General features: G+C 39.5%; 2 protein-coding genes across 4 annotated transcripts; one reads left to right on the top strand and one right to left on the bottom strand.

The window, feature by feature from the left end:
• Nucleotides 1-712: 712 nt before the first annotated feature.
• On the bottom strand, nucleotides 713-10,393 carry LOC135584700 (uncharacterized). 3 transcript variants are annotated; one of them, XM_065113311.1, is made up of 6 exons: nucleotides 9,819-10,393; nucleotides 9,223-9,406; nucleotides 8,998-9,078; nucleotides 1,933-2,040; nucleotides 1,569-1,861; nucleotides 713-1,088 (listed from the first exon to the last, which is right to left on the bottom strand). In XM_065113311.1, exons 1-5 carry the CDS (start codon nucleotides 10,295-10,297, stop codon nucleotides 1,580-1,582), a joined length of 1,134 nt encoding a protein of 377 aa, XP_064969383.1. In that variant the 5' UTR covers nucleotides 10,298-10,393; the 3' UTR covers nucleotides 713-1,088; nucleotides 1,569-1,579. The 3 variants fall into 3 exon arrangements, with proteins under 3 accessions (XP_064969383.1, XP_064969381.1, XP_064969382.1); XM_065113309.1 differs by having other exon boundaries at nucleotides 1,592-1,861; XM_065113310.1 differs by having other exon boundaries at nucleotides 1,599-1,861.
• An 8,697-nt stretch (nucleotides 10,394-19,090) lies between these two features.
• LOC103988640 (uncharacterized) lies at nucleotides 19,091-19,546 on the top strand. Its single transcript, XM_009407233.2, has one exon. It carries the CDS (start codon nucleotides 19,091-19,093, stop codon nucleotides 19,544-19,546), a length of 456 nt encoding a protein of 151 aa, XP_009405508.2.
• Nucleotides 19,547-20,404: the final 858 nt, after the last annotated feature.

Raw genomic sequence — 20,404 nt, 5'->3', positions numbered from 1 at the left:
TAATTTATTCATATATTTTATATTTTTAACAAATACATATATTTTTATTTAAAATAATAATAATAAACTAATCATCGTTTGAGCCACTCTCTAATTAGATGGTATGTGACTCTTCCACGTATTCTCCTAGGAATTAACTAATTTGCATTGAGTCCTTTCTTCGAATTAAGAAGTTAGATGCAAAATCATACCTTTTCGAAGCTCTCACAAAAATTCAATTGGAATTTATATTTAGTTCCGGTTATTCAACATGCCAAATGTTTGTGTTACAAGTTAAGATAGTTCTGCATCTCTTGAGAAAAAAAAAATTATATATATATATATATATGAGATAAAATAAAAGTTTGGTGGACATCACCAGCAAAAACTGATGTCAGGCATGGTAAGACCACTCTTTTGAGATAAAAATATAATTTCTTTGCATATAATAACACCTAAAAGACTTTTATTTACACAGAAAAGTGAAAGGAATAACCAATTTCAAAGTATAACATCAACCATGGAAAGGAATATAATCATATAAGAACATTATGGTTCGGGATTGTTTATCTCAAATATAAACCCCAACATATATAGCACAGAAAATTCATATATTTCTTCAGACAAAACAGGAACATCACCTTCGTATTTGGGGGCAGCCTCAATTTCACTAGGTGTCAAATCAACAAGGCAACCTTTTTACCAACATCAAATAATCTGAATGTGCAATATCTTGAAAACCGACTCCACTGACCATTGAAATATGTAACCAAAAACCGAGTTAGAGTTACAGTACAACAAATTTGACCAAAGGCTACTAGAGACCACACAGTGCAATATACATGATTTGTAAGAGTATTATAATGTACAAGTTCTCTCTTCTGCTTTTACCATAACAAGGAGTAAAGAATTAAGACAAACCGAAGATCAGGAACAAACCAAGTGCTGCTACCTGTGATACGCAAAAATGGTTGTCACAAAAGGGGTAATACTAAAAAGAGCTTTCCGGGAGATCAAGAAGAGTGATTGTAGCTTAAAAAATTGTCCCATATCAGTTTCACTGCATCCTGAACCATCATCGAGAGAGAGCTAGTCTCCATGCTCTCCTCCTGCAAAGACAATCTGAATGTCACACAATGTAGGTCAAAATCACTGTGCACCTAACCTACAAGGAACTAAAATTTTGAGGACGAAATGTCTTGTAATACTTAATCATCACTCTAACTCATGGTGGTAAGAGAAGAGGTTTCCTACAGTTAATTGACATGGATTGCAAAATCAGTTTCCTAGTCCATAAAATTAATCAGCTAAAACATTCATGCGATGGAACCAATTGATGTTCCCAGCTATGAAAAATTAAGTGTTGTATTCTAATAAGTGGGTCATTACAAAAATGCTGCTCTTGTAAGGATTAAAAAGAACTGACAAATGAGACTGGAAAGAGGCAAGGGAAATAAGCACCACCACTTATCTAGGTATGAAGAAAGAGGCATTATTTTGAACTATTAAAACAAAAATAACAAAACTGCCTATCAATAATTATAGAAATTTAGAAAATTGCAACAAAAGAAGGATATTTTATATCTAACAGTCAAAAGGATTAGGAACAAACTATCAACTGTTCAGATATCCCAGTCAGCTTCAGTGAAACTTCATTGGAAACTTCCCCAACTGATGTCCTGTGATCAAATCGATCAGCAAATCTGAACTTAAGCCTTATATTCTGACTTCTAAAAACTTTGTGTTTGGTGTGCCAAACTCCAACAATGTTGAATTTTTCATCAATAGCTTCCTTCCCAAGAGGCCATCTCAAGCCTCCTTTCACATCTTGGTCTATAACCATATCAGATATTAGCCTGTTTATGCCTTTTTTTTCTTCATCCTGAAACAACACATTTTATCGTATCAGTAAAAGCAAATGTCAATTGACTGTAACTGAAAATTGAAACTTACATTTAGAGTTTTCAAGATCCTTTTAGTGTACAGCATAAGTCTCACATCGAGATCCTTAGGAAGGCATGATATATCTACCACGAGGTGCCTCAATTGGTTTAGCTCAATCTAAAAATTTGAAAAGCAGAACTGTTAGTTTTAATGATGACATTTAATTCTTTAATCTTCATATAAAAAAAATAAAAGTCCAATGGATGAGGTTCCAACAATCTGGCATATAGGTCAATGTATATAGCCGTATCACTACATGCAAAATGACTATGTTCACTATTCAAATCTTATACTCAAGGCTTCCACCAAAAAATGACGAGGGCATAGATTTCATGTCCATATTATTAATGTAAATATTCAAGAAAACAACAAACATTGTCGATTAAACAGTGTCCAAATGCGCAATGACAACATGTCGGAAGGAAATATACACTAATTTCAGCTCTGGAACCTGAACATGATTAACATCCTAGACTGACCTGGTAATAGGGATTAAAAGTAGGGTCTGTTATTATCATCCCTCAAAAATTTTCAATGGGAACTAGATCCTCTCAGAGGAGACATCACCAAGGGACTTGAGGGGAAACATTCCAATCCTTACATCCCTGAATAGACTTGGTTGGAATGACCATAACAAGAGGTCTTGAAAGTCCTTCTGCCTATTCAGTCGATCAAACAATGGTACTAAAATAAAAGTTCTTGACAGTCCTTTAATCTTAATCATTTCTTAAAATCTCAAGTTCAATGAAGCAAGATCCACAAAAAGCCTTTAATTAAAAGCCTTTGAATTGCTACTGGAATGCAATTTAGTTAAGAAGATTGACTTGACCAGAAACTAAGCTGAAGTCCAACCATCTTAGGTGTTCCTTACCCTCCACTCTGCAGCCTCTTTCCCTAGTAAACCTATTAAAGAGGATTGAAAGCATATTCCATTGACTTATCAATGGAAGCTCATAATAGAATAACAAATATGGTACAGTCACAGCATAACATATGAATGATAAGAATTAGATTCTTATATTTACCCTAGAATTGACAGAGAAGAAAAAAGGACCTGTAGATGAAATCAAATACGGAAGAAATGGGTTTTCAGTTTGAATGAATGAAATAATTGTTGAATTTCGGATTTTGATGATGAAACCAATTGATAAAGTTATAATATAATGTGCGTTTAAGTGACACATGACTAGCTTCAATCAGAGAAAGACAAATCGATTAAAGCAGTGGAATCAGAGGTTGGGCCGGAGTGAATATGTCAAAAGATTGGACGTCGGGCCGAAGGATCGGTCGACATGCCGGCAAAAGGTCTTCGTGCCATGAGTTTGGGTATCAGACCGAAGGATCGGACATTGCGCCAAAGAGATCGGATGTTGTGGAAGGTGAACAAGCCGATTGGGCAATATGTCGAAGGGGAGGACGATGCGCCGAAGGATCGAACGAAGCACCGGAGAAACCAATGACATGCCGGACAACAAAGGATCCATGCTTTATAATAATTTGTCTAGATCGAAGTAGTTTAAAGGCTAATTGAGTTGATTTCGGGTGTAACCATGCCAACTCAATTAAGGGCTAACTAGGCTTGAGTTAAGGCTGTTTTGGGCCAAGTGGAAGGCCCATTCAGTGACCCTTAGCTGGCCCATACGGTGGCACCGCCAGGGTTGGCGGTGGCACCGTTTGAGGCTCGGCCTCCCAAGATGTTTGGGCGGTGGTACCGCCCAGTGTAAGCACCGCCCGTAACTTACAAATCTTTTTCTTCTGATCCTGTAGTTGATCATAAAATTCTAAATTCCTTATTGATAGGTCAATTCTTCTAAGATCAGTATTTGTTGGAGGATCTGTATTAGTAATAAGGTCGGTCTATACAAGTGGAGTTCGCTGGTGTATTTGTTCCTTAAAGCAAGAGTATCAGTCTGGCAGGCGGTGATACCGCCACCACCACCAGTACCTGGAAAACCCGGGATGAGACCGTTTTGACTCTAAATTTGAATCTATTTGGGGCTTATAAATACCACAATCTTTCCTCCTTAACATAGCAAGAAAAAGAGAACAAAAACTTGGGGTTTAGAGTGTGAAAACTCTGTGAGAAAGTTGAGTCCCTCCTCCTTGAGCTTAGAGGTTGTTCTAAGGGAGGTGTGTGAGGGATACCTTATAAAAGAGGAGTGTAAAGGTTCTCTCCTGAGCCTGTAAAAAGGAGAAAGAGTTGTATGAGTAGTTGATCTTCGCCCATTGGAAAGAAGATCGGTGGTGAAAGTCGATGGCCTCGAGTGAAGAAGAATCAGGAGTGGACGTAGGTCACAACGACCGAACAACTATAAATCTAATTTGCATTTACCTTTTGCTTTTCATTTACATTGCAAACTGATTTCTTACTCTCACTACGCTTTCGTACGTTTTTAAGTTAAACATCTTTCCGACACGATTTCACCGAACGAAGTTTTCAAATCTACGTGATTTTACAAAAGCACTACTACATGATTTTACGAAAGCACTAATCTATGTGATCCTAAAGTAACGACAATACAAGAAGCAAAGGACCTAAATAACTTTCCGCTTGAAGAACTTATCGGGTCTTTGATGACCTATTAAATGACATGTATAGTACATGATGAACTTGAGAACAACCTTCCAAAGAATAGGAAGGACATGACACTTAGAACCAAAGAAGGCCACTTGGGTGAAAACTCAAGTGACGATGATGATGATAATGACTTGGCACTTCTTTTAAGAAAGTTTAAAGAATTCTTAAAAAGGAACAAAACAAAACAAGACACTAAGAACAAAAGTGAACTTAAAAAGGACCAAATAATTTGCTATGAATGCAAGAAGCCGGGACACTTCAAAAATGAATATCCCCAAATGAAGAAGAAGCTACCAAAGAAAAAGAAAGCGCTCAAAGAAACTTGGGACGACTCATGTGCAACCGAAGACAAGGAGCCTATCAACAAAGAAGAAGTTGCAAATTACGCATTAATGGCATTTGGCAACGAGGTATGTAACTCAAACAAATCTTCTTTATCTTACGATAAATTATTCAATGTCTTTAATGATTTGTTTGATGATTTTAAATTAGTTAGTAAAAAATATAAATTGTTAAAAAAAAAAGCATGCTTCTCTTATTAGTGAATTTGATAAATTAAAAAATGAGCATGATGATAATATGTTAGCTCCTTGCACCAAGTGTAAAGAGATAGATTCACTTAAGAAAGAAAATGTTTTACTAAAAGAAATATTAAAAAATTTTAAAATATGTAATAAATCTCTAAACATGATCATTGCTAATAAGGATCATGTTCATAGAAAGGAATGAATTGGCTTTGTGAGTAACGCTCAACAAAAGCCAACTATCTTTGTTAAAAGATCTACATTACATGTCTCACCTAGAGATAAATGTAATTTTTATGAAAAATGTGGACATTATGCCTATAGATATTCTTTTAAAAAATATAGTCCATACATATTAGTTTGGGTTCCTAAAGGAACCTTAAATAACTCAACAACAATAGTTAAAATAGGTAGATCTATTAATGAGGGACCCAAAGTCAAATGGGTACCTATAGCAAACCCACATTTCTTGTAGAAATATCTACAATCGAAAGCTAGGAGCAAAAAGATAACTTGATGGTGGATGCTCAAAGCATATGACTAGAGATCCAACACACTTCACAAAGCTCACTAGCCGAAACAAAATGATTTTGATTGAATATGCTTTATGTTTAATGAAATCAAGCTTAATGAGTTTATATTTTGAAATTATGCATGATGATTTTTGTGATTTATAGCTTATTGATCTTGATGATTTTTTGTGATGATTTTCTATTTTTTTATTTTAATCAATGATGCATGGATTTGGCATAGAAAACAAGGGCATACTTGTATAAAATCAATCACTTAAATTGAAATAAAAAAAATAATGCATTATTCTTGTAAATGTCTCTATCCCTAAAAGTTTATCGAATCTTTCAAAAAGAGATTAATGAATCTATTTATGTTATTTTTTATGAATCTATGAAAGTGATTTTGATGATTTGATTATTTAAATTTAAATGAGTGTTATCCAAATCTCTCATTTGATATTTGAGATTTTTTTATCAAGATCTCTTATTTGATCTCCTATGTTTCTTTACTAAAGAGAAGTTCTATCTATATTATGATCTTAAATTCTCGAAATTATAACTAGAGATTTTTTTTAAATCATGATCTTGATAACTTAAGATTTCTTATGCATAAATCGAGTTATTTTATTATTTGTTCTCCTATGATTATTTTTGCATTTTACAAAAAATGAGTTTTATCCAAATCATGATCTTGATTCCTTGATAACTATAACTTGAGATTTTTATGAATCAAGATTGTTTACTATGATTCTTCTTTTCGCTAATTGATTTATCCAAATGAATCATAATTTTTTCTCTTGATTTTTCAATATTTGATTCACAAGTTGAAAGTTGTCTTATTACTCTCTTGTATTCATAAAGTGTATATCTCATCGTCAAATTAATTTTTCTTGTTATCCTTTATGTGATGATTTAAAAATTAATGTAAAGGGAAATGAATTGCATCATTGTATTATTCCCCTCCTTTTAACAATGACAAAGGGGGAGAAAGAATTACTAGCTTAAAAAAAGCAAACCTTACTAGCTTGCTCATCTTAAAAGAGAAACAAAGATTGATAGTTTGCACATTACAAAAGGAAAAAAAATTGCTAGCTTACAATCTCAAGCAAAAGTACTATCTTGCCCATATAAAGAAGCAAAACTTGCAAACTTACACATTGCAAAAGAAAACAAGAATTGCTAGCTTACACACTTCAACAAGAAGCAAAGAATTGCTAGCTTGCACATCATAAAAGAGAAGCAAGAATTGCTAGTTTGCACATCTCAAAAGAGAAGCAAGAATTGTCAGCTTGCACATCTCAAGATAAGCAAAATTGCTAAACTTGCACATCTCTAAAACTTGTTAATTTGTTGTCTTATATTCTTTTTCAAAAACTTGCTAGTTACATTTTTCTTCTTTTTGTTGATGACAAAGGGAGAGAAGTTATGATGATTTTATGACGCATACAATACTCATGATTTTATAATACATGCAATGATGTGAAAGTCGATGGTTATCATTTTCTGAAATGATATCTTATTACAATATGACATATTGATAGGGAGAGTTTAGTTTAAAACTCTGTCATCAATTGGTTGTCATCATCAAAAAGGGGGAGATTGTTAAATCTCAGATTTTGATGATGAAATCAATTGATAAAGTTATGATCTAATGTACGTTTAAGTGACGTAGGACTAGCTTCAATCAAGGAAAGACAAATCGATTAAAGCAGTGGAATCAGAGGTTGGGTTGGAGTGAACATTTCAGAAGATTGAACGTCGGGCCAAAGGATCAGTTGACGTGCCAACAAAAGATCTTCGTGCTATGAGTTCGGGCATCGGGCCGAAGGATCGGACATTACGCCAAGGAGATCGGATGTTGCGAAAGGTCAACATGTCGATTGGACAATACACCAAAGGGGAGGACGATGCACCGAAGGATCGGACGAAGCGCCGGATAAACCAATGACATATCGGACAACAAAGGATCAATGCTTTGTAATAATTTGTCTAAATTGAAGTAATTTAAAGGACTAATTGAGTTGGTTTCGGGTGTAACCATGCCACTTAATTAGGGGCCAACTGGGCCTGAGTTGGGGTTGTATTGGGCCAAGTGGAAGGCTCATTCAATGACCCTTAGCTGGCTCAAGCGGTGGCACCGCCTGAGGCTCGGCCTCCCAGGCTGTTTGGGCGATGGTACCGCCAGAACCCAGTCTCCGAGGCCCTATCAGGTAGTGGTACCGCCTAGTGTCAGACTGACATGCGATGGTACCGTCAGTTGTCAATCTGGCAAACGGTGGTACCGTCCAATACTGGCGATGGTATCGCCAGTACCCTGAAAACCCGGGATAAGACCATTTTGGTTCCAAATTTGAATCCATTTGGGGCCTATAAATATCTCAATCTTTCCTGCTTGACATAGCAAGAAAAAGAGAACGAAAACTTGGGGTTTAGAGTATGAAAACTCTGTGAGAAAGTTGAGTCTCTCCTCCTTGAGCTTAGAGGTTGTTCTAAGGAACGCGTGTGAGGGATATCTTGCAAAAGAGGGGTGTAAAGGTTCTCTCTTGAGCCTGTCAAAAGGAGAGAGTTATAAGGGTAGTTGATCTTCGCTCATTGGAAAAAATATTAGTAGTTAAAACCGATGGCCTCGAGTGAAGAGGAATTGAGAGTGGACGTAGGTCACGACGACCGAACCACTATAAATCTGGTTTATATTTACTTTATGCTTTTCATTTTCATTGCAAACTGATTTCTTACTCTCACTACGCTTTCGTACGTTTTTAAGTTAAATATCTTTCTGATACGATTTTATCGAACAAATTTTTCAAATCTAGGTGATTTTTAGTGCCGATTTCGATCCTAACAATAATAAACTTGGTTCCAAATCAGGATCACCTAGAATAAATAAAACATTGGTGCAAATAGTTATAAGCACCCATTAATCTTCTTTTGTTTCCAACTGTTCATCCTTTAACTTTTGGAAAAGGTTATAAGAATAAGCCCCACTAGAAGATATTCAAGACTTCAAATTACACAATTTATATAAAAAAGATAGTCAAGAAAAATAGATAATAGGATAGCAATTCACTATATAACATAGTAATCCATCATATATTACTAGATTAGCTTCGTGTACAGTGAATATGGATATTCTTCTGATGTGATACGAGTTGTCAAATTTAAAGATTCAAAAGTAACGAACAATGTCTTCAAAATGATGCAAGGTCCACGTTCCTTTAAATACTAACAAACTCAACATAATGCTTGACACTTTGTAACAACTAATGAAATTATCAATTAGTATGAAGGAAATATTCCAATATGAAACTTCTGTATATAAATATATATGCGGGAAAAGTAACAAAGATTGCCATGACATAATATTAATCACCTAGTGCAAATGGTTGAAGAAGCATGACTAAAAAATGGGGAGCACAAGTGCTGGATGATTCTGTAAGTCCACAATAATAAGAATCTTTACCTTACGAATCTCAAGGCCTCCACCTTCGACAACTGTACACTTGCATGAAATAGTAGAGCCAGGCCGACTCTTGTCAATCACCTAAAGTAGAGAAAAAAAATGTTAATATTTTAGGAAAAAAAGGACACAAATTCTTAAACATTGAGTGGAAAAAAAATATCATAGCAGACTTCCCTTTCAACTATCAACAAATATGGTGCAGCAACTTGTATGCCACATCTATACCTTCACATGGTAATGCTCTTTCTCAGAATCAAAATCAAATCCAAGCTTCAGTAAATCTCGTCGCTGCAGTTCTTCAACATGCTCATTAGGTAGATTTGTGTAAAATGATTTATGCACTTGACCTCTAATATCTGCTTCAGCAATTGCAGCTTTCTTCAGGGAGTCGAGGCAACTTGAAGATTCCCTGTGTTAAAAAAGGAAGGATGAACTTTGGCTGCTACACATAATTGATTGTTATAATAACTTAGAAAAGCACATGATGGATAATATAATTTGTTTAAAAAGCAAAATAATGCAGAAAATACATTATCTGAAAGAAAAGGATGTGAATTCTTCGACGGGAAATCAAACTTGTATCAGCAGGGCGATATATGTCAGTACTAGAAAACAGGGGGCAAAAAAAGAAAGTACTGATATACTGTTGGCTAGTTCCAATCAGATTGAAATATAGTTGACTAGTTCCAACCAGATTGAAATGATCAGAAACACACACTTCTGAAAGGTGCACGATCGAAGGAAAATTAACCAAAAAAAAAAAAAAGATTGCATGTACTCAAACATGTCGCTTCTGGACCTGCCAAGAAGAGAGAGAGTACCCATGGAAAAAAACTTGGCCAACCCTCGCCACGAATGACAGCTTAATCTCCTCATTCTCCGAAGCCAAGTCGCCCCTCGCACTGGTGGCGGTAACCAACAGATCGGGCTCGATCCTCTCGGCGATCTCCACCCACGGCGGCGGATCCTCCCCGGAGGGCACGGGCAGAGGATCCCCGCCGACGGCGAGCACCAAAGGCTTCGAGCCACTCTTCCGCTCCACTATCTCGCAGGGGAAGGGCTCCAGGCGGAGGCCGGCGTGGTTGAGGCGGCCGCCGATGGTCCACCAGCGGGAGATGGATCGTGAGGCATAGACGATCTGGCCGCGGCCATGGTTGGAGTCGGTCCTCCCGGTCCGGCGGTGGGAGGAGGAGCCGCTCAGTGTCAGGGACTGGTCGAAGTGGCGGGAGAGAGAAGGAGGCAGCGGGGTGGGCTTGTTGGCGGTGCCGGAGTGGCGCTTATGGGGAGGTACGTACGCCATATCTCACAAACCTATCGAACGAGAGCCGGAATGAGAGCGTGGAAACGACGCGGCTCTCCTTGTACGGGAAAAAGGCGTGCGTGGAAGACGAGCCATCTGCGCGCAGAAGCCAATACAATTGTTATTGATATATTAGTTTAATTATTTTTAAAGTATATTTTTTAAAAAAAAAACCCTGTTTTTCTTTTTTTATTTTTTCCGGTAGAACGTCACAACATTAGTTTGAGCAATTTATATAAAAGAAATTATTAATGGACTTTTATCAGATGAGGCTCAATATTTGATTTTATCAGGAGTATTCTTTTTTCAAAATTTCATCAAATCATTTCTAATAAAATTATAAAATTATAAAATTATAAAAATATAAGGATTTTCTTCTGATTAAACTTGATTTAGGTTTTTTATAGTTTAATTGATTTTTTCAAGATGAATCTTATTTAAGTGATTCAATTAAAATTCAATTAAACTCTGGCTCTCAAATTCGGCTCAATTGAGCCCAAAATTAACCTTTCCAAATCACCCTCCACCTTCACTCCACCCACTTTACCTTTTATTCCTCCACCTCTTTCCCTCTGTCTCCTCTCCTCAATCCACCTCTACAATCTTCTCATGCTTCTCCTTCATTGTCGTCTTTCTTTTTTCCTTTGATCTCCTCCTCGTCTACCTCGGTCTCTCACTCTCTCTGTCTCATCTCTTTCCACTTTTTCTCTTCTCCTCTATCTCATAGTTTACCTAGAAATTTCATTACACTTGATTTATACTCATTCACAAAATATTCTCAAAAATATATTAATTTTTATAAAAAATATCCTAGATTTATCATAAAACTAGAAAACTTGAGTAATCTTAAAAAATATATTAATTTTTATATAAAAATTATCTTAAATTCAACATATAATTTTAAAAACACAAGTGATCCTTTAAAATATATTAAATTCTATATAAAAGTATCCTAAGTTACTTAGAAAAGTTATTACACTCGAGTTACATTCATTCACAAACTGAATGTTTTTTATTTTCTTACAATCTAGTTATACTCGAAATTGAATTAAGTTATACTCAATCATCTAACCTATTTTAAAATTAATATTTTTTTATTTCTAGATGATTTGAGGATATTATCAAAACTTTGATAATTCTAATAAAATTATACTATTTTTATTTTTATAATAAATTTAAATAAAAATTTATATATTCTATAAATAAGTATAACTCGAGTGTTACTCAATTATAATTTGAGTGTAACCTAAGTATAATAGAAATTTACTAGGTAAATTATGATGAGGAGATAAAAGAAGAGGACAGGAGGGAAATAGTAACGGAGGAGAAAAGAGAGGGAGGAGGAGGAGGAAGAAGGGTAAGAGGCGATGAAGGAGGTGGTGGAGGATGAGAAAGTCAAAGGAGAGGTAGAGTCCCCATAGTGGGAGAGTAAGAGATAGAATGGGAAAAGGAAACCAAGGATGAGAGGAAGGAGGCAGTAAAGTGAGAGGAGGATGAGGAGGCAAAGGTAGATCGAGAGACGAAGATAAAAGTGACAAACAGAGTGCGAGGAGAAAGCTAAGGGGGAGAGGGAGAAAAAAATAACTAATGACGGGAGAAAGGAGGCTACGGAGTGGGAGAAGAGGATGCAGTGGAGGTAGTTGTGAAGTGGGAGGAGGAGGTAGAATGAGAGACAGAGTGGGAGGGGAAGGAATCTAAAGAAGAGATGAAGGAGGCGGTGGAGGTGAAATGGGACGAGGAGGCGGTGACCAAGGGACAGTGGGAAGAGAAGGTTAGGGAGGAGGGTTGATCGGAATTAATTTATTAGTTTAAACTAGTTTATTGTCCTAAATCGATTTTAAAATAAGGGTAAAATTAGTATTTATGAAAAAAACAAAAGGTGTCATTTGATAAAAAATAGTGAGCGCATGGTGCTATTTGATAAATTGCCCTATTAGCTTTTGCATCATAGATTACAATTTACAATCCATTATTGTTATTTACAATCTAACTTTGAATATTTCTAAATTATCTTTTTATAAATAGATTTATAAATAGACATCGTCAATTAAGGTCCCATGTAGAAAAGCATTACTAACATCGAGTTGACGTAAATGCCAACCTTTTGAGATGGCCAAACTCAGAATAAATCGGATTGTCGTGGGTTTAACAATAGGGTTGAATGTCTCTGTAAAGTCAACACCAGGTCGTTGATGAAATCCTTTGGCCACTTGATGTGCTTTATATCTAGCTACGGACCCATCTGGGTTCCGCTTAATTCAAAAGACCCACTTACACCCGATGATGTTTTGTGTGGGATGAGAGGGTACAAGGGTCCATATAGAATTATGGAGGAGTGCATCGTATTCTTCACACATGGCTTTATACCAGTATAGAGATTTTTGGGCTTGAGTAATTGTGGTAAGTTCAATGGTCTCTGACGATGATGTTGTGATGGTATGTAGGTCAAGGATTTGTCGTGGTTTAAAGACACCACTTTTGGAGCGTGTTGTCATTGGACGACCAGGGGCTATAAAGGGTGTTGTAGGTATGGGCGAGGGGCACAGATTAGGATAAGCTGAGAGACTTCAGTGTCATTGGTCCCAAAAGAGGATAAAGGTAGTGAATGTGATTCCAGGGAATACCTTCAGTCATAGGGGAACCTTGTGAAGAAGGAAGAGGCACAATGGAGGGGGTGAGTAGCTGTTGCACTAGGAGAACGAGAGAGTGTGGATCCTGAGGAGAAGGACTGGATGATATTATGGGAGACTTGGTTGACAGGATTGATGGCGTACTCCAGTGATGTATATGTGATGGAGTAAGTCGCATAGCAGGAGACTCAGAGTTGTGAAACGGAAAGGTGGTCTCTATAAAAATAACATGACGGGACTTAAAGACTTTTCGAGATTAGGCTTCACAGAAAAGCATTATGGTCAAGGGAGTATCCAATGAAAACGCAAGGTTTAGATTTTGATATTAACTTATGTGAGGCATAGGGACGGAGCCATGGATAATATAAACTTCCAAACACTTTGAGTTTTTGAAGGTTTAGGGATTTGTGATATAATTTTCAAATGGTGACTCGTACTCAAGGACAAGAGTGAGCATACGATTAATGAGGTAGACGACAGCTTCAAATGCTGCAGTCCAAAAAGTTGGTGGCATAGAGGCTTGGTGTAGGAGTGTGAGACCAGTTTCAACTATATGTCGATGTTTGCGTTCAGTAGAGCCAACGAGTTAAGAAGTGTGTGGAGGTGACTTGAGGTGTTGTATACCACAAGCATATAGGTAGGATGTGAAGGCTTGATATTCACCGCCACCATCAGAGTAAACAGTTTTAATTTTAGACCGAAATAAGTTCTCGACCAATCTTCGAAAGTTGGTAAAGACTGTTGAAACTTCAGATTTATGGTGAAGATGGTATAACCATGTGTATTTGGTGAAATAGTCTACTAAAATAACATAAAATCTTAATGTGTCAAAGGAAGTGATTGGAGCGGGGCCCCAAACATCAGTGTAAATAACCTCAAGGGGTTTAGAGCAAGATATGAAGGATTTTCCAAAGGGAAGTCTATGACTTTTATTACTTAAACAAGCATCACAATGAGTTATGATGTTATTGGTTGTAAGCGTAGGAAGAGAATAACGGGAAAGCAATTTTTGCTGAATAAAAGTCGAGGGATGACCAATACGACGATGCCACACATCAGTTGGAGCTGCGACCAAAGAGTAGGCAGTGGGTTGGGTGATTTGTGGAACGGAAGACCACTCGTAAATGTTGTTTTTACTCTATCCTCGGACCAAGGGTGCCCTCGTGCTCAAATCCTTAACAAGAAAGGAGTTAGGAAAGAATTCAATTGAGGTATGATTCTGTTTGCAGAATTGAGAAATAGAAATGAGGTTTTGTTTGATGTGGGGAGCACACAAAACATCATCTAGCGTAAACGAAGTGCTATATGAATTAAGCATTGTGGAACCAGTACAAGTAATGGGGAGTCCGTTACCGTCACTGATGATGATGTCTTCGTTTCCACCATAATCATTGTGGATGGACAAGTTTTGTAAATCAGAGGTGATGTGATGAGATGCGCCAGAGTCCACAATCCAATTTTGATGACCAGTAGTCGGAGTAGTTGTAAGATTTGCGCGAGGCCAATACGACAGAGGAGGAAGTATGGGTCGAGTTCTACAAACTTTTGTAGAGTGGCCAACTTTGTCACATAGTTGACAGACAACTCTTTGTTAATTTGTGTGTTCAGGACGCCAGGGTTGAGGATAATTGAAGTAGCCGCCTTGATGGTTGTAATTGAAATGTTGAGGGGAGGTTTGTTTGGAGCCCACAAGTGCAGGCATGCTGGCTAAACCTTTGTTGATAGATTTGTTATACCGGTTACTCTTCTTCTTAAATTATTGACTGACTTGAGCTGTGATGGATGGTCCTGACAACTTGTCCTCACGCTTGAGATATATCTCATAGTCAGTCAACTTGTCATAGAGTTCTTCAAATGACATTGGTGAATCACGTGCGCGTATTGCTGCTACCAATTCCTTGTACTCGTCTCCTAGGCAATTGAGGATATGGATAGTAACTTTTTCATCACTGAGGGAATGACCTATCAAGGCCAAGTTATCAATGATAATCCTTATGTTATGTAGATAATCAGTAACAGTACTTTCCTCTTGTTTTATCATCATGAGACTGGACAGGAGACTAAGCATGCGAGTGCGGGAACGATTGGCTAAGGTGGTTTGCAACTTGCACCAAGCTTCGGCAGTAGTGTCACGTAAAGAAATGAGTGGGGCGAGAGATCCAGCTACCGAGGCTTGAATAGCTTGAAGGATGAGACGATCCTAGCGTAACCATAATTTGTGGTCTGGATTTGGTACTAGACTGGGTGCGCCTGGGATGTTGAGCATCGCTGGTGGACAACGAAGAGAGCCATCGACATAGCCTAGAAGATCATAGCCAAATAGTATATTAGAGAATTGAGCACGCCAGGATGTGTAGTTGCCACCATTAGATAATTTGAAGGGGATGAGGATTGTTGTATTTATGGAGATAAGGCCTGTATGTGGGAAAGTACTATGGTTCCCTGTAGGAACAGTAATGGGAGCATCGGAGATAGATGATGAGAACATATGGAGGATATGTACCAATATGTGGGAGCAACTAGAAGTCTGCAGCGAGACAATGATCCGGGAGGAAGAGGTGTTGGTGGTAAATGGGTTGTGGTGGAAAATGGTGGCAAATGGGTTGTGGGTTGTTGATCAATATTGACAATGATCAATATTATGTAAAGCTACATATCTTTGTGCAGTAGTGTTGCAATCTTTGTGCAGCAGTTCTATAGTTGGGAACTTGGAAATGGTTTCGGATGCTGCTTGTCGAGGTGAAGAAGTAGAGGACAGTAGCTTGGGAGAAGAGCAGATCACTGCTACTGCAATTGCTGCGGTAGAGAGGGCTGTTGCGGTTGCAAGGGCTGCTGCAGCAAGGACGGCAGAAGTAGGAGGAGCCGAGATTCGGTGGAGTCCGACAGGGAGACGGGTCTATTTCGAGATGTTTAGAAGTGGCCTTCACGGCGAGAGCTCTGATACCATGATAGAAATGAAATAGAAAGAAGAAGATTATATTGATTGAAACTGATAATAGTCAAGATCTCCCGTGATAACAACCTCAACAACAGCCAAGATCTCCCCAACTACATGATGAGATATCATAAATCTGTTAAGGAAAATCCTCCTCTGTTGAAGAAAATTCTCCAATATGTATAAATATAGAGTATTGTGTATTGTTTCAATCAATTCAATCTTCTTCTTTCTATTTCATTTCTATCATGGTATCAGAGCTCTCGCCATGAAGGCCACTTCTAAACATCTCGAAGTAGACCCGTCTACCCGCCGGACTCCATCGAATCTCAGCTCCTTCTCCTACTACCTCGTGGACCGCGACTCCATCTCAAAGTAGTGCAGCGTTTTCCACGAACGTCCTCCAGGACTGTTGCGTCGACCTCCTTCAAAGCTGAACAAGGGCCACCACGCAGCCCTTCCTCTGCCTCTTCCTGCAGAAGCAGAGCCGACGCAGCCTCGCAACTGCTCCCTGGCCAGCAACCTCTCCTCCTCGTTCCCGTATCTCGCTCGAGCGAGAAGTGCCGCTGCCGCCGTCCTTGCCACAACAGCCCTTGCAACTGCAGCAGCCTTCTCTGCCACAACAACTACAACAGCAGTGATCTGCTCTTCTCCCAAGCTACTGTCCTCTACTTCTTCGCCTCGACAAGCAGCATCCGAAACCATTTCCAAGTTCCCAACTATAGAACTGCTGCACAAAGATTGCAGCACTACTGCACAGAGATCTGCAGCTTTACACAATATTGATCATTGTCAATATTAATCAACAACCCACAACCCATTTACCACCATTTGCCACCACAACCCATTTGCCACCAACACCTCTTCCTCCCGGATCATTGTCTCGCTGCAGACTTCTAGTTGCTCCCACATATTGGTACATGTCCTCCATATGTCCTCATCATCTATCTCTGATGCTCCTATTATTGTTCCTGTAGGGAACCATAGTACTTTCCCACATACAAGCCTTATCTCCATAAATACAACAATCCTTATCCCCTTCAAATTATCTAAAGGTGGCAACTATGCATCCTGGCGTGCTCAATTCTCTAATCTACTATTTGGCTATGATCTTCTAGGCTATGTCGATGGCTCTCTTCGTTGTCCACCGGCGATGCTCAACATCCCAGGTGCACCCAGTCCAGTACCAAATCCAGACCATAAATTATGATTACGCTAGAATCGTCTCATCCTTCAAGTTATTCAAGCCTCGATCGCTGGATCTCTCGCCCCACTCATTTCTTTACGTGACACTACTACCGAAGCTTGGTGCAAGTTGCAAACCACCCTAGCCAATTGTTCCCGCACTCGCATGCTTAGTCTCATGTCTAGTCTCATGACGATAAAACAAGAGGGAAGTACTATTACTGATTATCTACATAACATAAGGATTATCATCGATAACTTGGCCTTGATAGGTCATTCCCTCAGTGATGAAGAAGTTACTGTTCATATCCTCAACGGCCTAAGAGACGAGTACAAGGAATTGGCAGCAGCAATACGCACACGTGATTCACTAATGTCATTTGAAGAACTCTATGACAAGTTGATTGACTATGAAATATATCTCAAGCGTGAGGACAAGTTGCCAGGACTATCCATCACAACTCAAGTTAGTCAAAAATATAAGAAGAAGAGCAACCGGTATAACAAATCTATCAACAAAGGTTTGGCCAGCATACCTGCACTTGTGGGCTCCAAACAAACCTCCCCTCCTCAACATATTTCAATTACAACCATCAAGGCAGCTACTTCAATTATCCTCAACCCTGGCGTCCTGATCACACAAACAAAGAGTTGTTTGCCAACTATGTGATAAAGTTGGCCACTCTGCAAAAGTCTGTAGAACTCGACCCAGACTTCCTCCTCCGTCGCATTGGCCTCGCGTAAATCTTACAACTGCTCCGACTACTGGTCATCAAAATTGGATTGTGGACTCTGGCGCATCTCATCACATCACCTCTAATTTACAAAACTTGCCCATCCACAACAACTATAGCAGAAACGAAGACATCATCATTGGTGACGGTAACAGACTCCCCATTACTCATACTGGTTCCACAATTCTTAATTCACATAGCACTTTGTTTACGCTAGATGATATTGTGTGTGCATCCCACATCAAACGAAACCTCATTTCTATTTCTCAATTCTACAAACAAAATCATACCTCAATTGAATTCTTTTCTAACTCCTTTCTTGTTAAGGATTTGAGCACGGGGGCACCCTTGGTCCAAGGCGAGAGTAAAGATAACATTTACGAGTGGTCGTCCATTCCACAAATCGCCCATGCCTACTCTTCGGTCGTAGCTCCAACTAATGTGTGGCATCGTCGTATTGGTCATCCCTTAACTTTTATTCAGAAAAAATTACTTTCCCATTATTCTCTTTCTATGCTTACAATCAATAACATCATAACTCATTGTGATGCTTGTTTAAGTAATAAAAATCATAGACTTCCCTTTAGAAAATCCTCCATATCTTGCTCTAAACCTCTTAAGGTTATTTACACTGATGTTTGGGGCCCCACTCCAATCACTTCCTTTGACAAATTCAGATTTTATATTATTTTTGTAGACTATTTCACCAAATACACATAGTTATACCATCTTCACCATAAATATGAAGTTTCAACAGTCTTTACCAACTTTCAAAGATTGGTCGAGAATTTTTTTCAGTCTAAAATTAAAACTGTTTACTCCGATGGTGGCGATGAATATCAAGCCCTCACATCCTGCCTATCTGCTTGTGGTATACAACATCTCAAGTCACCTCCACACACTCCTCAACTCGTCAGCTCTGCTGAACGCAAACATTGACATATAGTTAAAACTAGTCTCACACTCCTACACCAAGTCTCTATGCCACCAACTTTTTGGACTGCATCATTTCAAGCTGTCGTCTACCTCATTAATCGTATTCTCACTCCTGTCCTTGAGTACGAGTCACCATTTAAAAAATTATTTCACAAATCTCCAAACCTTCAAAAACTCAAAGTGTTTGGATGTTTATGTTATCCATGGCTCTGTCCCTATGCCTCACATAAGCTAACATCAAAATCTAAACCTTACGTTTTTATTAGATACTCCCTTAACCATAATGCTTTTCGATGCTTATTGCCAGTCGTACGGTATCCAATTGAAGTTCAGCTTGGTCGCACACCCCCAAACCAATGGCTAGACCGAAGTGATGAATCAAGCAATTCTTGAAGGCCTCAAGAGGAGAATCTTGGGCATGCATGGGGCCTGGGTGGACGAGCTCCCCAGCGTCCTATGGGCAATGCGAACAACTCCCAAAACCGCTTCGAGGGAGTCTCCGTTCAGCTTGGCGTTTGGGACCAAGGCGGTCCTTCCGCCCGAGATGGTATTCCCTATCTTACGCACCTTCAACTATGAGCGAGGGCACTCTGAGGAGGGACTGCATGCTAACCTGGATCTCCTTGAGGAGAGAAGAGCCAGGGCACACCTGCGCGCCCTAGCATACAAGAAGGCGACCGCTCGGATATACAACCGAAGGGTCCGTCTGCGATCGATCCAAGTCATAGACCTCGTCCTCCGAAGAGCAGAAGTAAGCAACCCGACCCGAGCAAGGGGTAAACTTGCACCCAACTGGGAAGGCCCCTATCGAGTCTACGACATGGTATGAGAAGGAACCTACCGACTCGAAACTATGGAGGGAAATCCCCTGCCGAGAACATGGAATGCCACGAACCTGAAGAAATTCTACCCTTAAGGGGGGGCTGGTCGGGGCGCAGGAAAGATGTGGGAGCCCGCACATCCACGGTCAGGGAGAAGAGCAAGCCAGAATTCTAAAATGAAAGTGCTTCTCGATTATAAAGGAGGTACATATAGCGGTCGGGCAACATGGCCCCAAGCCCGACCAAACAAAGAAAAGGAAGGAAAACAAAATTCAAAAGGTAAGGGGGTGCACCCCCTAGCTCGAGGGAGGAGTCGTCAGCCCATCATCGAAGGGAATGCTCGCTAGCATGTCGACGTCCTGGTCCGCCGGGTTGTCAACAAACGGGTCTGACTCTAGGTCCAGGTCTGCGTACTTCGCCCGGAAACGAGCACAGGCCACCCGATACCCGTACTCGTACGTGACCCGGCCCGACCTCACCAGGCCACGCTCGAACCTGACGGACGCTTTGTACCTGGCGACCGCCTCCTCGACCCTTCTAGGCAATCCCAGCCGCTCCTCCTCGAGTGCCTTCTCGGCAGCCTGGGTCGTCACCTTAGCGACCACAACGTCCTGGGAGAGGGTCAGTAGCTCGTCATCCAACGAACAGATGTGTGATCGGCTTTCTTCTAGCTCGGTCTTCAAATGAACCACCTCCTCCTCCAATGTCGTGGAGCGCTCTTCAGCCGCGGCAACTGCCTCCTGACCCCCCTTGGCTCGCAGCTCCAAGTTCACCTTCCGGAGGGCGTCGTCGAGCTCCATTTGACGCCCAATCGCCCGCCCAGCGTTAAGGACCCGATCGATCAATGCCATTCCATAGTGTAGGCT

Source organism: Musa acuminata, chromosome BXJ2-6 (genome assembly GCF_036884655.1).
Source record: "Musa acuminata AAA Group cultivar baxijiao chromosome BXJ2-6, Cavendish_Baxijiao_AAA, whole genome shotgun sequence".
NCBI classification, from domain to species: Eukaryota; Viridiplantae; Streptophyta; class Magnoliopsida; order Zingiberales; family Musaceae; genus Musa; species Musa acuminata.
Note: the sequence above shows the minus strand (reverse complement) of the source record. Positions and strands in the feature narration are given on the sequence as shown.